The sequence below is a fragment of the Bufo gargarizans genome, chromosome 8, assembly GCF_014858855.1.
Source record: "Bufo gargarizans isolate SCDJY-AF-19 chromosome 8, ASM1485885v1, whole genome shotgun sequence".
Classification (NCBI taxonomy): domain Eukaryota; kingdom Metazoa; phylum Chordata; class Amphibia; order Anura; family Bufonidae; genus Bufo; species Bufo gargarizans.
Genome location: NC_058087.1, coordinates 28,552,069 through 28,575,161, shown reverse-complemented (window position 1 = coordinate 28,575,161; position 23,093 = coordinate 28,552,069). Strand labels below are relative to the sequence as shown.

The following is a 23,093-nucleotide window of genomic DNA, read 5'->3' as shown; positions in this document are numbered from 1 at the left end:
AGATGAAAAACAGCATGGGTTTACTTCAGGGAGATCATGTCAAACTAATCTTATTGATTTTTTTGATTGGGTGACTAAAATAATAGATTGCGGAGGTGCAGTAGACATCGCTTATCTAGACTTTAGTAAGGCTTTTGATACTGTCCCAAATAGAAGGCTTATCAATAAATTGCAGTCTTTGGGCTTGGACTCCCATATTGTTGAATGGATTAGGCAGTGGCTGAGGGACAGGCAACAGAGGATTGTAGTCAATGGAGTATATTCAGACCAAGGTCTTGTTACCAGTGGGGTACCTCAGGGATCTGTTCTGGGACCCATATTGTTTAATATCTTTATCAGCGAAATTGCAGAAGGCCTCGATGGTAAGGTGTGTCTTTTTGCTGATGACACAAAGATTTGTAACAGGGTTGATGTTCCTGGAGGAATACACCAAATGGAAAAGGACTTAGGAAAACTAGAGGAATGGTCAAAAATCTGGCAACTAAAATTTAATGTTGATAAGTGCAAGATAATGCACCTGGGGCGTAAAAACCCAAGAGCAGAATATAAAGTCAGTGATACAGTCCTAACCTCAGGAAAGTATCTGAGGAAAGGGATTTAGGGGTCATTATTTCAGAAGACTTAAAGGTAGGCAGACCATGTCATAGAGCAGCAGGAGATGCTAGCAGAATGCTTGGGTGTATAGGGAGAGGCATTACCAGTAGAAAGAGGGAGGTGCTCATGCCGCTCTACAGAGCACTAGTGAGACCTCATCTGGAGTATTGTGCTCAGTACTGGAGACCATATCTCCAGAAGGATATTGATACTTTGGAGAGAGTTCACAGAAGAACTACTAAACTGGTACATGGATTGCAGGATAAAACTTACCAGGAAAGATTAAAGGACCTTAACATGTATAGCTTGGAAGAAAGACGAGACAGAGGGGAGATGAGAGAAATGCATAAAGGGAATCAACAAGGTAAAAGAGGAGAGAATATTTAAAAGAAGAAGAACTGCTACAAGAGGACATAGTTTTAAATTAGAGGGGCAAAGGTTTAATAGTAATATTAGGCAGTATTACTTTACTGAGAGAGTAGTGGATGCATGGAATAGCCTTCCTGCAGAAGTGGCAGCTGCAAATACAGTGGAGGAGTTTAAGCATGCATGGGATAGGCATAAGGCCATCCTTCATATAAGATAGGGCCAGGGGCTATCCATAGTATTCAGTATATTGGGCAGACTAGATGGGCCAAATGGTTCTTATCTGCCGACACATTCTTTGTTTCTATGTTTCTTAATAGGAAGTAGGTGAAGCTTGTCTGGAGTTATTAGTCTTATAGGTATTAGCCAGCAGGGGGCAGCATCGGCAGAAGCGTTTACCACCAGTTTGGGAGTTGAAGTAGTGCCAAACAGATCTATGGGAGAATGCAGGGGTGCACCACCAATGAGGCCAGGTGAGGCGATCGCCTCAGGCAGCACCAGGTAGGGACGAGAGGGAGGCAGCGGAAGGGCCATGGGCAATGAGCGCTTTTATTGTGACAAAGGGGTTAGGTTAAGAAATTGGCATGGAGGGGGCGGCTTTTCAGTTTTCGCATCAGGCAGCAGAAAGGCTAGGTGCACCCCTGGGGGCACTGTGGGTGCCAATGTTATATGGGGCAGTGAAGCTGGCACTAGTATTTGGGACACTAATTTTTCTTGATTTCTTTAAGAGGAACTGTGGCCGCCATAGTTATAGGGTGTCATGGCAGCCTTCATTAAGGGGACGCACATTTCTCTCCAATTTCATACAATAAATATTTGACATTGTGCATATAACAGTGCTGATGTCACTTGACCCTCGGCTGCGGGCATCTACATGAACCGATGCTGGTCGTACTCACAGTTTTTCATTGCCGAGGACTTTAATCAAGAATCCTCTTGCCTCGCGAGTCAGATCAGCAAACATCTTCTCCTCAAATGCCACCGTGTAGCCACGAATATTCATCAGCGTGGTGTAGTCATTTTCACCCACAAAAGGGGACACTCCGGTCAGACTGCAGGAGAGATGATACATGGGGCATATATGTAATATGTGTCACATCTACCAGCCATTATTTATAAATGAAACACGCGCCATCTAGTGACAGGGTGCGGTTACTGCAGGATAACGAAGCCAAGATAAAATCATTTACTGACAATATCAAGAACAATGAATATACATAGAAACATCTCACCATAGATATGTCAGGACACCCACTGGCCTGCAAAACAAGAGGGCGGTATAAGATAGAGAGCTCATGTGTGCACAGGGGTTGTTATATTCTAGTACATAGGAGCAGTATTATAGTAGTTATATTCTAGTACATAGGAGGCAGTATTATAGTAGTTATATTCTTGTACATAGGAGCAGTATAATAGTAGTTATATTCTTGTACATAGGAGCAGTATTATAGTAGTTATATTCTGGTACATGGGAGCAGTATTAAAGTAGTTATATTCTAGTACATAGGAGCAGTATTATAGTAGTTATATTCTTGTACATAGGAGACAGTATTATATAAATTATATTCTTGTACATAGGAGCAGTATTATAGTAGTTATATTCTTGTACATAGGAGCAGTATTATAGTAGTTATATTCCTGTACATAGGAGCAGTATTATAGTAGTTATATTCTTGTACATAGGAGCAGTATTATATAAATTATATTCTTGCATATAGAAGCAGTATTATAGTAGTTATATTCTTGTACATAGGAGGCAGTATTATAGTAGTCATATTCCTGTACATAGGAGCAGTATTATAGTAGTTATATTCCTGTACATAGGAGCAGTATTATATAAATTATATTCTTGTACATAGGAGCAGTATTATAGTAGTTATATTCCTGTACATAGGAGCAGTATTATAGTAGTTATATTCCTGTACATAGGAGCAGTATTATAGTAGTTATATTCTTGTACATAGGAGCAGTATTATATTAATTATATTCTTGTACATAGGAGCAGTATTATAGTAGTTATATTCCTGTACATAGGAGCAGTATTATAGTAGTTATATTCTTATACATAGGAGGCAGTATTATAGTAGTTATATTCTTGTACAGAGGAGCAGTATTATAGTAGTTATATTCTTGTACATAGGAGCAGTATTATAGTAGTTATATTCTTGTACATAGGAGCAGTATTATAGTAGTTATATTCCTGTACATAGGAGGCAGTATTATAGTAGTTATATTCTTGTAGATAGGAGCAGTATTATAGGAGTTAGATTCTTGTACATAGAAGCAGTGTTATAGTAGTTATATTCTTGTACATAGGAGCAGTATTATAGTAGTTATATTCTTGTATATGGGAGCAGTATTATAGTAGTTATATTCTTGTACATAGGAGCAGTATTATAGTAGTTATACTCTTGTACATAGGAGGCAGTATTATAGTAGTTATATTCTTGTACATAGGAGCAGTATTATAGTAGTTATATTCTTGTACATAGGAGCAGTATTATAGTAGTTATATTCCTGTACATAGGAGCAGTATTATAGTAGTTATATTCTTGTACATAGGAGCAGTATTATAGTAGTTATATTCTTGTACATAGGAGGCAGTATTATAGTAGTTATATTCTTGTACATAGGAGCAGTATTATAGTAGTTATATTCTTGTACATAGGAGCAGTATTATAGTAGTTATATTCTTGTACATAGGAGCAGTATTATAGTAGTTATATTCCTGTACATAGGAGCAGTATTATAGTAGTTATATTCTTGTACATAGGAGCAGTATTATAGTAGTTATATTCTTGTACATAGGAGGTAATACCATATATCGGTGACTGTAGAAATTGGCATCTGGTTTACAATTTCAGGTGCCACAAATTCAGGAGTCCCGTATTTGCAGTACTGCGGTTCTCCAATATTCAGTTCCTGAGCGTTCCCAAAGTCACATATCCGAATCTGATCACCAATCATGTCGGCCATTAAAATGTTCTCTGGCTGTGAAGGGGACACATTAAAGTGAAAGAGATTGTGCAGTGGCTTAATAATAATAATGACCTATACTCAGAATAAGGCCTCTTTCACACAAAATATTTTTTTTTCATTTACGGGCCAATTTTTGGAGTTCCATATACGGTCCGTATACGGAACCATACATTTCAATGGTTCCGCAAAAATAATGGAATGTACTCTGTATGCATTCCGTTTCCATTTTTCAATTTTTCCATTCTGTTGAAAGATAGAACATGTCCCATTATTGCCCGCAAATCACGTTCCATGGCTTCATTCAAGTCAATGGGTCCACAATAAAAACAGATCACATACGGAAATTTTTTCCATGTAATTACTGTATACTGTATATGCCATACTGAAAAACGGAACAACGGAACAGAAACGGAAACACAATGGACCGTGAAAAACGGACTGCAAAACACTGAAAAAGCCATACAGTCGTGTGAAAGAGGCCTAAGTAAATGGGACGAGAGGTTGTAATTACCCTGCGCCTCCGCTGCAAAGGAGACCGCACTCAGGTAAGTTTGAAGATGAAGCAATGCTTGCACAAGAACCGTGACCCCCTTCAAACAGCTGATCAGTGGGGGTCCCGGGAGACGGCCCCCACTGATCTGATATTGATGATCTATCCTGAGGATAGTAAGCCACTACATGAACCCATTAATAGTTCTAAAATACAACGTTTCTGTAAATAATTTGTACCCATCACAATGATATCATACAAAATGTTGGAATGTTTTCACTGCTGCATATATATCGGCCTCCATAGGGTATGTACGCTCACACTGCACAATTCTGCAGTGAAATCTGCATAAAATTTGTCTCTCATTCATTTAAATGGGAAATCTGCATTGCAGAAAAAATAAGTGATGTCACTTGTAAGAGTAAATTCCATGCAGATTCAGCATGTAAACCACAAGCGGTAGGCGCTTGCAGATTAGCCTCATTGAGTGGGGTGAATCTGCATGTTAATCCATGGCATATGAAACTGAAACAAGGCCTGCGGCAAATCATTATGTTTTCTGCATTGAAAAATGCTTTGTCTGAACATAGCCTAAGATACACCTAATACACTGCACAGGACAGAGTGGGCATAATAGTAAAAATCAACACAGGTCCCTGGAAGATTAATGGGATCACACCCTGCCAACCTTGGGAAGGTCAGCCCTTCAGATGCATCATCATTCTAATATGGCCTACAGGTTCGGCATCTACCCCAACTCAAAACAACAAGATTAGAAGAAGAATTCACCTTAATATCCAGATGCAGAATGTTCTTATGATGCAAATAATCTAAACCTTCCAGGATCTGACGCACAAAGGATCGAATCTGGAAAAGAACAAGAAAATATCTCTGAATGCAGAATGACTAATGCAGATATTGAATAGGTGTAGAATTCAAAAGGGTATTCCTACCTTCATAACTGATCAAATATCTAAAAAATATATTCTTATACATAAGAGGCAGTATTATAGTCTTTATATTCATGGACACAGGGAGCAGTATTATAGCAGTTATATTTTTGTATATAGGCGCAGTATTATAGTAGTTATATTTTTGTATATAGGCGCAGTATTATAGCAGTTATATTCTTATACATAGGAGCAGTATTATAGTAGTTATATTCTTGTACATAGGAGCAGTATTATAGTAGTTATATTCTTGTACATAGGAGCAGTATTATAGCAGTTATATTCTTAACCAATTCTCTTTTTATTGGTCATATCATGTGCAAACAGAAATGTACTGATACAAGATCCTTTTTACATCAATACACAGACAGGGAGCTTCAAAAACGGCAGAAGTAAGATACATCTTTTCAGGCACGTACAGCAAGCTGCACATGGCAAAGATGAACAAAAACACCCTCAAAGAGTGTAACACATTGGACATAAGTTAAAGTAAATAAAAATGAAAAGGACTGGAAGACAGACAAAAGGAAAGAGGGGGAAGGGGGGGGGGGGGGGAGGGATGGAATGCTCTATCCGGCAGGATGTTTAAAGTTTTCCCAGGGGCTCCATGTTTTCAGAAATTTAGCACGGGTATGTGACTCCCAATGGGCCAGTTCCTCAAACCTGTACAACTGATCTATTTTTCCTATCCACCTCATAACAGTAGGAGGCTCGGTTTGTCGCCATAGAAGGGGGATTAAGAGCTTGGCTGCTGTAATAAGTATAGTAGGTAAGTCTGACTTAGCTGGGGTGATCGACGCGTTTGGGCACCAGAGTAAAATCAACTTGTGGTCCAAGACAATGGAGGTAGAGCAGATCTTGTTCAATTCATTTTCTATCTGCCTCCAATAGGGGCGAATAATAGGGCAACTCCACCATATGTGCGAGAGAGAGCCGATGCCCGCTCCACACCTCCAGCAGACCTCAGGAATCTCCGGATTAAGTTTATGAAGGAACTCAGGTGTTTTATACCAGCGAGTTAGCAATTTATACGAGTTCTCCTGAATTTTGATGCAACGGCTAAAGCCGTGTGAGTGGGTCAGTACAAAGGCTTTCTCTGGGTCAGACAGTGTAAGAGATAATTCTTTTTCCCAGGAGCCTATAAAGTGGGGTTCAGAATACGCAGAAGATAGTAATTCTTTATACATCACTGAGAAGGGTCTGCCGGAGGGTCGAGCGGCCCTCAGCCTCTGTTCCAACCAGGTGGGAGAAGCAAGGTGAGAGGTCTGCAGCTTCAAAAGTTTAATGTCTCTCTTAAAGCTAAGGAGATGTAGAAATGCTATCGATTTGACCCTAGGCAATCCAAGAATCCTCTCCCAATCCAGCCCTCCCCCTGTGGACACCACCTCCTGAAAAGCATGATTTCTGAGCAAAGCCCATACTCCCGTAGCATTCGATACCTTAGGATTGATAAAGGACTGCAGAAGATGTAGCGGAAGGTCGGGACTAGGGAAGTTAAGCGTCTTGGAGCCATATAGCATAGACCAGGTGAGTAGTACCCCTCTCCACAATAATGGCAATTTAGAAGCTGTAGGGGGACATGAACGAACACCCCACAGTATTAACCTTTCACGGTCTGTAAGTAAAGCTCGTTCCAAACGCGAACAAATACTTCCAGAGCGGTCTGAAAGAAGGTCCAAGCCTCTGCACATAAGATTTGCTTTATAGTACCCATGAACATCAGGTAGTCCAAATCCCCCAAACCTCTTCTCCCTAGTCAGAATGGTATAGGCTATTCTAGGGGACCGACCTCTCCAAAGAAAGAGGGACAACATCCGGCGAACCTCTATGAAATAGGACTGCGGAATCCATATGGGTAATGTCTGTATAAGGTACAAAAACCTAGGAATTATATAAGTTTTTAAGTAATTTTTCCTTCCTATCCAGGAGATAAATGGCATGTTTAAGGATTGTAATTGTGTCCTGACAGACTTCAGTAAATGCAGGTAGTTAGACGGGAACAGCTCTTTGGGATCCGCTGTGACACGAATGCCAAGAAATGGTATTTCTTTCGGGGCCCACTTGAAGGGGGTGGAGTTTTTCAGATGTTGCACCACATTAGTAGGGCAGGAAATATTAAGGGCCATGGATTTGGAGTAATTAATCTTAAAATTGGAAACAAAACCAAACTCTTCAAAAATAGCAAGCAATTTGGGGAAAGACGTCTTAGGGTTTGAGGTCATCACCAGTAGATCGTCCGCAAAGGCAGCAGTCAGGTGTCTCTGAGATCCTATGGTAAGTCCCTCAACCCCAGATGATTGGCGAATCTTGCTTAAAAGTGTCTCCATCACCATTACAAATAGTGCTGGAGAGAGTGGGCATCCCTGGCGTGTGCCATTTGTGATGCCAAATGATGGGGAAAGGGTCCCGTTAACTTTGACCCTGGCAGAGGGGGCCAAATATAGTGAGAACACAGCAGAAATAAATTGCTCCGGTATTCCAAATTTGGCCATTGTTTTAGACATGAAGGGCCAGCTCACCCTGTCAAAAGCTTTTTCCGCATCAGTGCTCAATAACGCTACCGGCACCGCCTTAGCTCTCGCCCAAGACATCAAATGCAGTAGACGGATGGTGTTCTCCGTGCCCCGTCTGCCAGGGACAAAGCCAACTTGCTCACCATAGATTATATCTGGGAGTATCTGTTGAAGACGCTGGGCCAATATTTTCGCCCACCACTTGACATCCACATTCAATAGTGAGATGGGCCTGTAGCTGCCGCATTCAAGGGGATCCTTATTCTCTTTAGGGAGAATGGTCACATGGGCCATCAGGGATTGTGAGGGTAAAGAACCGCCCTGTAGTAGGTAGTTGCATAAGGAGTTAAAGTAGGGGAGGAGTGTGTCTTTAAAGGTCTTATAGTATGCAATGTTTAGGCCATCGGGGCCGGGACTTTTACCAGATGGGATAGAAGATAACACTCTCAATATCTCTTCATCTGTAATCGGGGAGGTGAGTTGGGAGACCTGAGAGGGGTTCAGTGATGGGAGATTAATCGAGTTAAGGAAAGCATCTGATGCCTTGGCAATCATATCAGGAGTTGCCTGGTTCGGGGGGGGTAAGTTGTATAAACCGGAATAAAAGGCGCAAAAAGCCTTCGCTATCTCAGGTGTGGTTTTACGCTTGATACCTGCTGCGTCTTTAATGGCAGGAATAAAGGAGTCTGCCTGTTGCTTCTTACTGAGCGCTGTCATTAGCTTATTTCATAGCAGTTATATTCTTATACATAGGAGCAGTATTATAGTAGTTATATTCTTGTACATAGGAGCAGTATTATAGTAGTTATATTCTTGTACATAGGAAGCAGTATTATAGTAGTTATATTCTTGTACATAGGAGCAGTATTATAGTAGTTATATTCTTGTACATAGGAGCAGTATTATAGTAGTTATATTCTTGTACATAGGAAGCAGTATTATAGTAGTTATATTCTTGTACATAGAAGCAGTATTATAGTAGTTATATTCTTGTACATAGGAGCAGTATTATAGTAGTTATATTCTTGTATATAGGAGCAGTATTATAGTAGTTATATTCTTGTACATAGGAGCAGTATTATAGTAGTTATATTCTTGTACATAGGAGCAGTATTATAGTAGTTATATTCTTGTACATAGGAGGCAGTATTATAGTAGTTATATACTTGTACATAGGAGCAGTATTATAGTAGTTATATTCTTGTACATAGGAGGCAGTATTATAGTAGTTATATTCTTGTACATAGGAGGCAGTATTATAGTAGTTATATTCTTGTACATAGGAGCAGTATTATAGTAGTTATATTCATGGACATAGGGAGCAGTATTATAGTAGTTATATTCATGGACATAGGGAGCAGTATTATAGTAGTTATATTCTTGTACATGGGAGCAGTATTATAGTAGTTATATACTTGTACATAGGAGCAGTATTATAGTAGGTATATTCTTGTACATAGGAGGCAGTATTATAGTGGTTATATTTTTGTACATAGGAGCAGTATTATAGCAGTTATATTATTGTACATAGGAGCAGTATTATAGTAGTTATATTTTTGTACATAGGAGCAGTATTATAGTAGTTATATTCTTGTACATAGGAGCAGTATTATATTAGTTATATTCTTGTACATAGGAGCAGTATTATAGTAGTTATATACTTGTAAATGGGACATTATAGTAGTTTATATTCTTGTACATAGAGGCAGAGTATAGTAGTTATATTCTTGTACATAAGAGCGTATTATAGTAGTATATTCTTGTACATAGTAGGCAGTTTTAGAAGTGATATTCTTGTACCTAGGAGCAGTATGATAGAATATATTCTGTACATAAGAGCAGTATTATAGTAGTTATAGTCTTCATATGAGCAGTATTATAGCAGTTAGATTCTTGTACATAGGAGCATATATAGTAGAATGATTCTTTGTACATAAGCAGTATTATAGTATTTATATTCTTGTACATAGGAGCGTATTATAGTAGTTATATCTTGTACATGCATATAGTTTTGTACATAAAGAGCAGTATTATAGTAGTTATATTCTTGTACATAGGAGCAGTATTATAGTAGTTATATTCTTGTACATAGCAGGCAGAATTATAGGTTTTTTTCCCACATTACAGTATTATAGTAGTTACTGCATGAATTTCCTTCATCTTCTCACCTCTGCTTCGGAGACTGTAGGTTTACGAATCACTCTGTCTAGAAGCTCCTCTTTGGAACAGCTGCAAGGAGTCAAGGAATATCACTTCTCTGGAGTTTAGGTGAGCACAGGTCATCCTTCAGTGAGAATGTTGCTGACTGTATAATATATCCACTCACTGCTGTGACACAGATATTGGATGAGATGTGACAAAGGTAGTGCAAAGGAAAGTGGAGTTCTTTCTGCCGGCAACCAATTAGATTCTTCCCCGCATGTTTCTGAGGACTTCATTTAATTGGATGCCCTGGGCAAATACTCAAGTTTTCCTTGGCACCAGTTTTGATAGATCTTCCCCAATATTTTGTCATCTTCTCTATTGATGGCCACAGCTGAAATTAAAGAGCTACTATTTCTTTTATTGTTATTGCCTTTTTGTTATCAGTAAATTTTAGTCTGTTTTTACTCTTTGAATTGAAGAAATACTATATTGCTACCTGCAAACCATCAGCAGGCTGGTTTGTTGCTGTTGATGGATCTTTTTATAGTGTGTTACCTTAAAGACACTCGTGTGTACTGAAATACCAAACATAAACCATAATAACAACCACAGATCCATTAATAGTAACCTGTCTAATGCTTTCCATGTATTAAGAGAGAGAGAAAAGCATGAGAGTAAGACGTGATTGCAGGATAAGACTACACACAGGGTTTGCTTGTAGTCTGTAACCATGGAGGTTCATCAGTCTGCATTGAAGCTGTGTACACTAACCATTAGTTCTATTTTTTATTCTATACCATAGTTTTCTCCCTATGGATTCCCCGCTCCTATGTGCCCATATAACCCAGGCAGCAATGGATACAGCTCCATGATGATTATCAGTGCAGCTCCTCTTCTCAAACACCTCGTGGAAGTAGACGATCCTCTCATGACTGAGCCGGCACAGGATGCTCATCTCCCTCCGTGCGCTCTCCCTGGACGCCCCTCTAGATGAAATGAACTTTGCAGCAAAATCCTGCCCGCTGTTTTTTTCCAACACGTGTCGTACATAGGAAAACACACCTCTGTGGAGACAGAAAATGGACCATTGGCAATGTACCATTACACTTAGTAATATGTACTGTACATAGTGTATATAGCCCCAGCCCTATAGTTAAACCATTGGACTATTCCCTTGTAATCTGCACTGGGATTACTGTTTGGCAGATTTATTAGGGGTGTAATTATAGAGGATGTAGGGGTTACAGTTCCTGTGTACCCTCTTCCTCCAGGAGAAGACGTCAGCATTGGTAGGTAGGGGTTTCTGTTGCAGATTTTGCATTGGGGCTTCTGAATTTTGTAAAAATTCTCCAATTCTGGCTTCTGGATTAGGGGGTGATTACTGTAGTTGTCACGGCGGGGAGCGGGGGAAACCCCCCACCATACAAGGCAAGAAGGATAATGGTAGCAACTAGGCCAGGACGCCGGGATAAGGGAGCAAGTCACCTCCTATAGCATCCCTAATCATCTCCCTAACTCCTAACCGTATGAGCGGACCCTGATGATGGGACGGCTTATACCCTGGATACCTAATATCCTGAGTCGCCCTGGAAATCCCTCACTTAGGAGCAGGGGAGAGACGACCTGTTCATCCACAACACGGAGGAACAGGAGCCTCAAAAGGCCTAGAAGCAGGGGGAGGAGAACACATACAGCAAAAGGAGATGGCAGGTAAGCAAAACTAATAACACACTTACCTGCCACAGACACACAGACTGGAACCCATGCACTAGTGCTGGTGTACACACCAACATTAAAGAACACAGCACACACCACAACCACACAGGAACCCAGGACATCCATAGCTGCAATAAACATGAGACAGGGGAATGTCTAGTAAACATGCTGGACACCAAACACCACCAGACATGTAACACCAAACTAGACATACAAACACCCTGAACATAACCCACTCCATACAAATAGGGACAGGATGGGAAGGAGACACTGGGATTTGGTGGTTGGTATAACAGGTGCCATGGTGCAGGGGGTGGCAGCCAGCATAACCTATGACCAATCACCTAAAGAACAATGACTAACTAGACACTGACACCAACCTTCCGATCTCCTTGTGAATGGTGTAGTAATCAGAAAGTCGGCGAGATTTCAGTCCATCGGATTCGTCCAGTGCTGAACCAGCTCCTGGTTCCACTGCGAAAAATATGTAAGATACAAGGTCATTACCCAGATGTCAATCCTTCCTGGGTTGACAATGGAGAAGTCCACAATTCTGGGCCAGTCCCAGGTGTATGCAGACCCATAGAAGACTAGTGTTGCCACTTGGCTGGTAAACAATTGACCACCGATGGTTTTTAATTTGCACTGGCTACATTATCTGCAGATGATTTTTAGTAGCCAAGGAGGTATGAGAGATGCCTCCTAGCTACTAATGGCTCTATCTCAGGCTGTATAGCAACTACAGTTATGAGCCAGGTCTTGTTTTAAAGCTGAGGAGCTCTACAGCTCCAGATAAAACCTTTAGAATCTGAGTCTGGAGTGAGATATGCAGATATTACAAGACCTGGCTCATATTTCTATGTGCTACGCAGCCTGAGATATCCCAGGTTGAAGTAGCTCCCCCCTTATCTGGCCTGTGAGGAGAAGGAGAGGGTAGGCAGTGGGGTAAGGGCTGACAATGTGCAGGAAGAGGAGGGGAGGCATAGATCCTCCTGACCACAGGGGAGGGGTAAGACTGGTTTCACATTTCGCATTTTTATTTTTGCTACTCTGCTCCATTATAGGAGCAGAAAAGTGAAAATAATGGAAGCAAATGACAGAAATCAATTCAACCTGATGGACCCCATTGACTGACCCCGGAAAAAAAAGTGCAGCATACTATTTTTGATGGAATCTGTAAAGGAGGCTCCTGATGGATCCTCCAATATAGATGTGAACGAAGCCCAACGTGGACTTCTGTGCATGTAATCACTCCACCCCCCATTACTTGCACTCTGATTGTCACATATGGGGAGTGTTGATCAATCGCCCATCGTATCCTCCTCTGTGCCTATTTATGCCGTTGCTGACATTTACCAGCGTCTAGATTACGGCATCACATTAGTCAGCCCTAACACACAGACTTTAGTAAAGTCTCCATGTTACACTGTCCTTCTGTCCATTCTGGATCTTTAGCGTAACAATTGTGGGCCGCTTCTCCAGCGATTTCCATTATACGCTGCAGTAATAGGGATAAAGACTATCACTAGAGAGGAAGATCTGACAGAATCCTGCCATAAACCATCATTTTACAAAACAAACCAGTGTGACAAACCAGGACAAACCAAGGCAAACCGGGCTCCTGCTTAGGGCCGCTTGGTTCAAGTGCCTTTGTGGTTATTTACTTCTCCATGAGAGCTCATTCAACAACACATGTTCACGAACAGTGCTCTTGCATGTCATTTTAAAAATTACAGGAAAAAAGTAAATGTTAACATTTTTTACATTAGTTTTTTTTTTAGGTGCTGCAAAACTAAAACCATGGTTATTAAAGGGGTTTTCCGAGATTTTTTTTTATTGATGCCCTATCCTCTGGATAGGTCATCAGTGTCTGATTGGTGGGGTCCGACACCCAGGACCCACACCAATCATCTGTTGTTTCCCTAGGACGAGTGAGGACACATTCAGTGGTCACGTGGCCCAGGAGAAGCTCAGCCCCATTCACTTCAAGTGCATGCGGCTGAACTGCAATACCAAGCTGTGTCTGTGAGCATGGAGAAGGCTGCGGCGCTCACAGAAACGCTGGTGCCTTCTCAAACACCCTGGGTGTCGGATCCCCACTGATCAGATACTGATGATAGGATAGGTCATCAGCATTTAAATTTAAGAAAACCCTTATAAAGGGGTTGTCCCATTAAAAATATTCTAAAATTTTTAAATCAGCACCTAGATCTGAATACTTTTGTAATTGCATGTAATTAGACATTTAGCATAGCCACTGAGCTATTCAATAAAATGTATCTGTATAGCGCCACCTGCTGTTTGTTTTTTTCTTATTTCTTTGTCCTGCTCACTGAGATGGCCGCACATGCTCAGTTTTATCCTTCAACCGCCTCCTGAGCTGTGATAGGGAGAGCATGGACACGCCCCCTGAGCTGTGATAGGGAGAGCTGAGACACGCCTCCTGAGCTGTGATAGGGAGAGCTGAGACATGCCCCCTGAGCTGCAGCAGAAAAGACACTCCCCTTGAGCTGTCAGCTTGATATAAATCTAGCAGAGCAATGACTGGGGAGATCTCTGGATCCATGTGAGGACAGGTCTGGTTCTAGCTTTGTTAGAAATTGACATGTACTGTATGATGTCTGATTTTCATTTTTTACATTAGGTATAGGATAACCCCTTTAAGTAATGGACCATTCAAACCCTACAGATGACAAACACACAATATGTTTATTCAGATCTCTGTTTGCCCATTAGGCCCTGGCATCTGCCCAGTCCCAGTTACAGCTAAGGTGTTGCCTCCTCAATTGCAAATCTTTACTGCTATGTATCTAGGCAATTTTGCCTTTCGGGTATCTGGGAAAACCATTACAACCAGAAAAAATATGAGACTTCTACTGTTATAGCTGACTAAGTGTACATCATATATAGAGATATAGCAGAGCTGAGTGTGCTGGGGCAGCTGTCATATAGAGATATAGCAGTGCTGGGTGTGTTAGGGCAGCTGTCATGTGTATAGATGTACACTTAGCCAGCTATAACAGTAGAAGTCTCATATTTTTTCAGTCAGTGGCAATGCAGCTCTTATGGCTGTGTGGGTAAGTGCTTTGCCTCTGATACAGAACGGCGTGGGTTTGAATCCCAGCAGAAACTTTTCTGAAATACAGGTTAAATTAGAATACACAAGCACTGAATCCATATATGGACATACAGGGCGGGACACAGGAAGAGGATGCATCGCATCGCTGACATGGAGGTAAGTAAAAAATTTTTTTTTTTAAATACCCGACTGTTACTGCCATGGGGGGAGCGGGAGGCACTTGATACTGGCACATGGGATGGGGGGGTTTGCACTATGATACTGGCACATGGGGGGGAAGGAGAGAGGCACCTGATACTGGCACATAGAGGGGGGTTGGCACCTGTTACTGGCACATGGGGAGGGGGTTGGCACTATGATACTGGCACATGGGGGGAGAGAGGCACTTGATACTAGCACATGGGGGGGGAGAGAGGCACTTCATACTGGCACATGGGGGGGAGGAGAGAGGCACTTGATACTGGCACTTTTGGGGGGGGGAGATGGTACTATGATACTGGGACATGGGGGGAGGAGAGAGGCACTTGATACTGGCACATGGGGGGGTTGGCACTTGATACTGGCACATGGGGGGTTTGGCACTATGATACTGGCACATGGGGGGTGGGAAGGAGAGAGGCACTTGATACTGGCACTTTTGGGGGGCAGATGGCACTATGATACTGGCACATGGGGGGGTTTGGCCCTTGATACTGGCACATGGGGGGGTTTGGCACTATGATACTGGCACATGGGGGTGGGGAGGAGAGAGGCATTTGATACTGGCACTTTTGGGGGGTGGCACTATGATACTGGCACATGGTGGGAGGAGAGAGGCACTTAATACTGGCACATTGGGGGGGGAGATGGCACTATGATACTGGCACATGGGGGGAGGCACTTGATACTGGCACTTTATTTTGGGAGGGGGATATGGCACTATGATACTGGGACATGGGGGGGTTTGGCACTATGATACTAGGACATGGGGGGTTTGGCACTATGATACTGGCACATGGGGGTGGGAAGGAGAGATGCACTTGATACTGGCACTTTTTTTGGGGGGAGATGGCACTATGATACTGGCACATGGGGAGGAGAGAGGCACTTAATACTGGCACATTGGGGGGAGATGGCACTATGATACTGGCACATGTGGGGGGAAGGAGAGAGGCACTTGATACTGGCACATGATGGGGGGCATCTATAGGGACAATTACTGGTACATTATTGGGGGGCATTATGAGGGACACTAGGCCGGAAGCCTATCAGAGGCCGGACACTGAGGGCATCTACTGGGGCACTATATATGGGGCATTTTATACTGGTACATTATGGGGGGCACTAGCAGGAAGGGGGGAGAGGAGCACTATGGGGGAATTTACTGGGGGCACTATATAGGGGTATTTTATAATGGGACATTATGGGGGCACTATGGGGACATTAGCTCAACTGGGGGCATTACAAGGGGGTATTTTTTGCACTGTCACATTATAAGGAGAATTATTACTACTGGGGGGGGCATTATGGTGGGCTTTATTACTCCTCCATGGTATGACCCCCTAGTAGCAGCACCGGCCTCTCCCTGCTCTGCTATCCCTCTGCCCCTTCTCCAAATCCTTATTATTAAATCTTTCTCATTAGGATAAAACACAACATCAGCTCCGCCGAGCCCCCAGCCAAAGTGTGGAAGTGGCGTCCGAGATCCCCAAGGGCCAAGCCAAGTAATTGTAAGTTTTCATTTGAAATATGTTTGTTATACACATATAGCAAACACTGTTATGGAGGGGATCTGTGGATGGCACTGTTATGGGGGATCAATGGATGGCACTGTTATGGGGGATCTGTGGATGGCACTGTTATGAGGGATCTGTGGATAGCACTGTTATGGAGGATCTGTGGATGGCACTGTTATGGGGATCTGTGGATGACACTGTTATGGAGGGGTCTGTGGGTGACACTGTTATGGAGGGGATCTGTGGGTGACACTGTTATGGAGAGGATCTGTGGGTGACACTGTTATGGAGAGGATCTGTGGATGACACACTGTTATGGAGGGGATCTGTGGATGACACTGTTATGGAGGGGATCTGTGGATGACACTGTTATGGAGAGGATCTGTGGATGGCATTGTTATGGAGGGGATCTGTAGATGGCACTGAGGGGATCTGTGGGTGACACTGTTATGGAGGGGATCTGTGGATGACACACTGTTATGGAGGGGATCTGTGGGTGACACTGTTATTGGGGATCCGTGGATGGCACTGTTATGGAGGGGATCTGTGGATGGCACTGTTATGGGGATCTGTGGTTGGCACTGTTATGAGGATCTGTGGATGGCACTGTTATGGGGGATGTGTGCTATGACACATAGGGCCATGAGGGGGGCCAGCATAAGATGCTATATGTGTGAATGACACACATATAGCATATTATGCTGGCCCCTCTCATGTGTCTCCCTCTCTATGTGTCACAGCATTACTTTATTAATGTCCCCTCATGTATCATAAACCGCGCACATTACTGTCTTTTTATGCAAAGTTTTTCTTTACTGCTCAAACAATCGCTCTCCTATTGAAACTCCTATTGATATTGAAAATGACCAGCCTCTCTGTACTCAGCCTCCTACCTGACACACAGCCCTGAACAGCCGGATGACAGCTCTGCAGTCCAGTGGCGTTGCTAGGGCTGGTGTCACCCGGTGCCATCCACAGATCCTCTCCATAACAGTGTCATCCACAGATCCCCTCCATAACAGTGTCATCCACAGATCCCCTCCATAACAGTGTGTCATCCACAGATCCTCTCCATAACAGTGTCACCCACAGATCCCCTCCATAACAGTGTCACCCACAGACCCCTCCATAACAGTGTCATCCACAGATCCCCATAACAGTGCCATCCACAGATCCCCCATAACAGTGTGTCATCCACAGATCCCCCATAACAGTGCCATCGATTGATCCCCCATAACAGTGCCATCCACAGATCCCCTCCATAACAGTGTCATCCACAGATCCCCTCCATAACAGTGTCATCCACAGATCCCCTCCATAACAGTGTGTCATCCACAGATCCCCCATAACAGTGCCATCTACAGATCCCCATAACAGTGCCATCCACGGATCCCCAATAACAGTTCCATCCACGGATCCCCAATAACAGTGCCATCCACAGATCCCCCATAACAGTGCCATCCACAGATCCCCCATAACAGTGCCATCCATTGATCCCCCCATAACAGTGCCATCCACAGATCCCCTCCATAACAGTGTCATCCACAGATCCCCTCCATAACAGTGTCATCCACAGATCCCCATAACAGTGTCATCCACAGATCCCCTCCATAACAGTGTCATCCACAGATCCCCTCCATAACAGTGTCATCCACAGATCCCCTCCATAACAGTGTGTCATCCACAGATCCCCATAACAGTGCCATCTACAGATCCCCATAACAGTGCCATCCACGGATCCCCAATAACAGTGCCATCCACGGATCCCCAATAACAGTGCCATCCACAGATCCTTCATAACAGTGTCATCCACAGATCCCCTCCATAACAGTGCCATCCACAGATCCCCTCCATAACAGTGTCATCCACAGATCCCCTCCATAACAGTGTCATCCACAGATCCCCTCCATAACAGTGTCATCCACAGATCCCCCATAACAGTGCCATCCACAGATCCCCCATAACAGTGCCATCCACAGATCCCCCATAACACTTCAAATAGACCTCTAGCACAATTCCCTTAAAATATAGCATCGCATATAGTTATCGCATCCTGTTTGGGAAAAGCTGGTCTACTGTGATAATATAAACAATGGGGGTTCTACAAAAGAGCTATCGTGGGGCAAAATTTATATTCGTGTTTACACACGTGTTTTAAAATATATGCTTTTGCCTTTTATAAACTATATATAAAGTAAATAATGACGCAATGCTGTGAGGCTGGTATGCAACGTTTTCCAGGGCTGGTTTTTATCCCCAGTCCGGCCCTGACTATGGCAGATGAGGACAAGCTAGAGGAGAAATGCTGTTTAAAATGTCCTCTGCTTTGGACAATCCCTTTTAGTAAGAAGATTTGATTCCCCCAAGCAATAAGCTGATCACTAGGTATCTCGTTCCTGGGACCACAAATGATCGTCTGTAATCTGATGCAAAGTGAAACTTTCCCTACACTGCCACCACAGGACAAATGTAGCATTACACTGGGTCCATTAAAATCAATGGGCCATCCAGTAATGCAAGGACAGGCCGGGTCCTCCATAAAGAGGGAGAGAAACTCTTTAAAGCTTCTCTGCACTCCTGGCCAATAGATAAAGGTTCTGAATGGGGTACCATTTTTTTTTTTAAATCTTTTTATTGAAGTTTCCAATTCTAATCAGAACATTTTTGACAAGCCTTTTTTGGGATCGTAGTCCCTTTTTCTTTATTGTCGAATACAAACCTATAAATTAAAGGTATAACCCATTTAAATTATAAAACAAAACAAAAATATATATAAATATATAACATAAAATTGATATTAAAACACAGGTGTAACAAATGTATTGTAACATTTTGTGTATTATTTATATGCGTATACACACACACATATTTTATAGATGTTCTTAAACTCAGAATTTCCTATTGGAGTGTTTGAAAGTGAGTTTTCTCTTACCTTTGCACACCTGCAGCTCGGCCTTACATGATACTTCTCCTGCCACGTTGCGTGCCGTGCAGGTGTACACCCCCGAGTCCTCAGGCGCAGCATTCAGGATAACCAGGGAGCACTCAGCATCATCATACACAAAATTAAAGTGTCCGCTTTCCACCAGGAGCTCTCCGTCCTGAAGAAGAGGAACACGTGACTACCCTGAGATACAGACTGATGAGTACTGAGATGAGGATGGAGGACATTGGCGCACCTTGTACCACATTATATCCGGCACTGGTTTTCCTTCCACGACAACTACAAAGCGTGCAGTTTCTCCAGCCTTAATCTCGATGTCTTCCATGATAGATTCAAATCGCGGAGACTCTGAGGAGAAGACACAGGAAACACTGGGTTGCAGAAGAAGATGAAATGTGACTATCATCTTCACTGTTTATGGCAGGGATGGCCAACCTGAGGCTCTCCAGATGTTGCAAAACTACAACTCCCAGCATGCCCAGACTGCCTACAGGTATCAGCCTACAGCAAAGCATGGTGGGAGTTGTAGTTTTACAACAGCTGGAAAGTCGCAGGTTGGCCAGCCCTGGTTTATGGCCTAAAGGGTTGCATTTCTCCCAATATTATTAACCCCCCCCCCCCAATAAACTCCCCAAAAACTTCCATAAATGCCCCTATTGGGTCATGCATGAATCCCATTCTATCGGAGGTCCATTTTGCAGGACAATCCCATGAAAAACAGGACAGTTGGAAGGAATGTGGTTGGTGTCATAACTGGTAGAGCAGACTTCCTGCTGCTTTGCTCACAACATGTTAACAGTTAGCAGTGGGTAAATTGTTCCAATCGTAGCAAAATATATTTTTGCAATTTAGACAAGTATTGTTCACATATGCAGTTGCACCAATTTTATATTGCTCCAATATATCAATATAAAATTCAAATTGTTTAATTAAGCCATTTTCTGTATACAGCTCCTATGCACACCTATGTGTCTCTATGGTTACATACACCTTTTCACCTTTCTTCTGCCAAATGTGTTGGGGGAAGGGGGGAGGTGGAATATGACTGCAACTTTTTTTTTAAATAAACGCTATAGTATAAACGGTGGCCACGGTTACACATTGTAGCACCCTGCCGTTGGTACCTGCCATCTCTATGCTGATGGTGCATTTGTCAGCTCCGTGTTGGTTCCTGGCTTCAAAAACCAACTGTCCGAGATCCGACTTCTTGGGACTGTAGATGGTGAGTGAGTGCTGGTCGTCATCTGGCATGCTCATCTCACACACACCCTGCACACTGCGCAGAATTGGGCCTGCTCTAGAGAGAAGGACATGTTGTTTATAATAATGCATGCACTGACATATCATCTTTTAGGAAAATATACATTTTACTATTTTATTTTATTTATTTTAAAGCAAATAGATCTCTTCCATAGGGAAGAAAAGTGTCAAGTCAACATCTCACTTTAGAGGCAGTCTTTAAGACAGATCTGTTAAGACTCATCAGCAAAGAGCTGCCAGTAGTAATTCATTGCAACACTAACTGCAGTATTTGTAAAAAGATGACATGAGACAATGCTGCCCGGGAAAAATAGTGGAAGTAAATGTGTGACTCAGGGAGGAGGAACATGACATGTTCCTGCCTTTCAGACCTCATCAGTAAAGAGCCAAGATATTGGTTTCATTGCTGTACTGACTCCTTGGGAAAAATGTTGTCTACTAAAAATATGCATTTAGCTCTCCTTCAAGGTCAAAGTCTTAAGACAAGACAAATCTGTTCCTCCTTTTCAGGCCTCATCAGTAAAGAGCTAGAGACACATTGTTATGCAAAATAAACGATAGAGAAACTTGATACAATGTTGCCTGGTGAAAATATACACATTGCTCTCCTCCAAGTCAATATCTGGGCCAGGAAGGAGTCTTAAAGGGAACCAGTTTTGAGCTGCTAGGTTATAACAGCTCCAGCCCATACCAATAAGTCCTGATATTCATATAATATATACAACATGTTGCATAAAAACGATACACTTAAAAACAGCAATATGTGAAATAAAAAAATAGATGAACAGCACTGAGTCAATTGTGCCAAAAAAGAGGCTGTATCACCGTAACCTCTATATATTATATTATCCCAAAAGTCTGTGGTCAAAAAGAAAAACATCCCAAAGCCTGTGGCCCAGAGAGATAGAGTCTCACACAATTGTATGTCACAATGGGCTATAACATGAGAGTCATATATTGTAATATACGTAATGGTCCTCATATAACAGTGCTCAAGCGATACTCATATAATATGGTGAATAAATAGTAGTGGGGCACTCTCTATAGTAATGGGATCTTTATTGATAACCGAATAAAATGTTGACAATAAATAATTAGTTAGTTCAAAGGTCAAGGGTATAATGTAGTTATAATGGAATGACAGCAATAAATAACAATGTTACTATACTAAGAATAAACTCTAAAATAAAAACAATACAATTCTATACATAAATATATAGATCCCAGTTAATAATGCTATTCCTAAAACCAACAACCTGTGGAATCTCCGATGGTTTAAAAGGAATCGCACTAAGACAAGTAGTAAAAATAATCGACCAGATGCGGTATTCAATATAAATATTCAAAAGTGGAATTACTAATAAAATTCGATATAATAAGAAAATTCAATATGATAAGAAAATTCGATAAGGAAATAAAACATCAGGTTTTTCGAATGTTCAAACAATATGCCAGGTACTATCCGATTTTTAGCACAAATCGAGGTTAATAGTCAGATATTATTTGATGAAAGTCAGTAGCATATAGAGCGGCATCCCGCTCACTGAATGCAGACAGCGGCGTCCCACTCACTGAATGCAGACAGCGGCGTCCCACTCACTGAATGCAGACAGCGGCGTCCCACTCACTGAATGCAGACAGCGGCGTCCCACTCACTGAATGCAGACAGCGGCGTCCCACTCACTGAATGCAGACAGCGGCGTCCCACTCACTGAATGCAGACAGCGGCGTCCCACTCACTGAATGCAGACAGCGGCGTCCCACTCACTGAATGCAGACAGCGGCGTCCCACTCACTGAATGCAGACAGCGGCGTCCCACTCACTGAATGCAGACAGCGGCGTCCCACTCACTGAATGCAGACAGCGGCGTCCCACTCACTGAATGGAATGCAGACAGCGGCGTCCCACTCACTGAATGCAGACAGCGGCGTCCCACTCACTGAATGCAGACAGCGGCGTCCCACTCACTGAATGCAGACAGCGGCGTCCCACTCACTGAATGCAGACAGCGGCGTCCCACTCACTGAATGCAGACAGCGGCGTCCCACTGTATTTTCAACAGAAATGCGATCGCTTATTTTCAAAAGGAATTAGCACAGTCTTACCGGGAGGTCTTTTAAATGGACTTCTTGCCCTCAACGCGGTATCCCTTCTTTGAAGGTTAGGGTTCCGGTCTCAAGGACTGTTTTTAGTTTTGAATTTCGCGCCAAGCCTCTGGATACACGTGGTCCTGTGGAGAAGGGGTCACTGGTACTGATGAAGGGGTCACTGCTCTAAAACCCCGAAACGCGTCTGGTACTACCCCCATTTGGAAAGCACATTGACAGACCGAGGCAGGTAT

The 23,093-nt window shown here is 42.7% G+C and overlaps 1 protein-coding gene across 1 annotated transcript in view; it reads right to left on the bottom strand.

The window, feature by feature from the left end:
* The window catches only part of SPEG (striated muscle enriched protein kinase), a 218,311-nt gene that overhangs the window by 50,776 nt on the left and 144,442 nt on the right, over positions 1 to 23,093 (bottom strand). Inside the window, 11 exon segments of the mRNA XM_044303636.1 lie at positions 1,860 to 2,012; positions 2,193 to 2,219; positions 3,779 to 3,951; positions 5,219 to 5,296; positions 10,061 to 10,121; positions 10,900 to 10,922; positions 10,924 to 11,101; positions 12,134 to 12,227; positions 19,480 to 19,648; positions 19,727 to 19,839; positions 20,616 to 20,788. Of these exon segments, the coding sequence (XP_044159571.1) occupies positions 1,860 to 2,012; positions 2,193 to 2,219; positions 3,779 to 3,951; positions 5,219 to 5,296; positions 10,061 to 10,121; positions 10,900 to 10,922; positions 10,924 to 11,101; positions 12,134 to 12,227; positions 19,480 to 19,648; positions 19,727 to 19,839; positions 20,616 to 20,788 (1,242 nt within the window).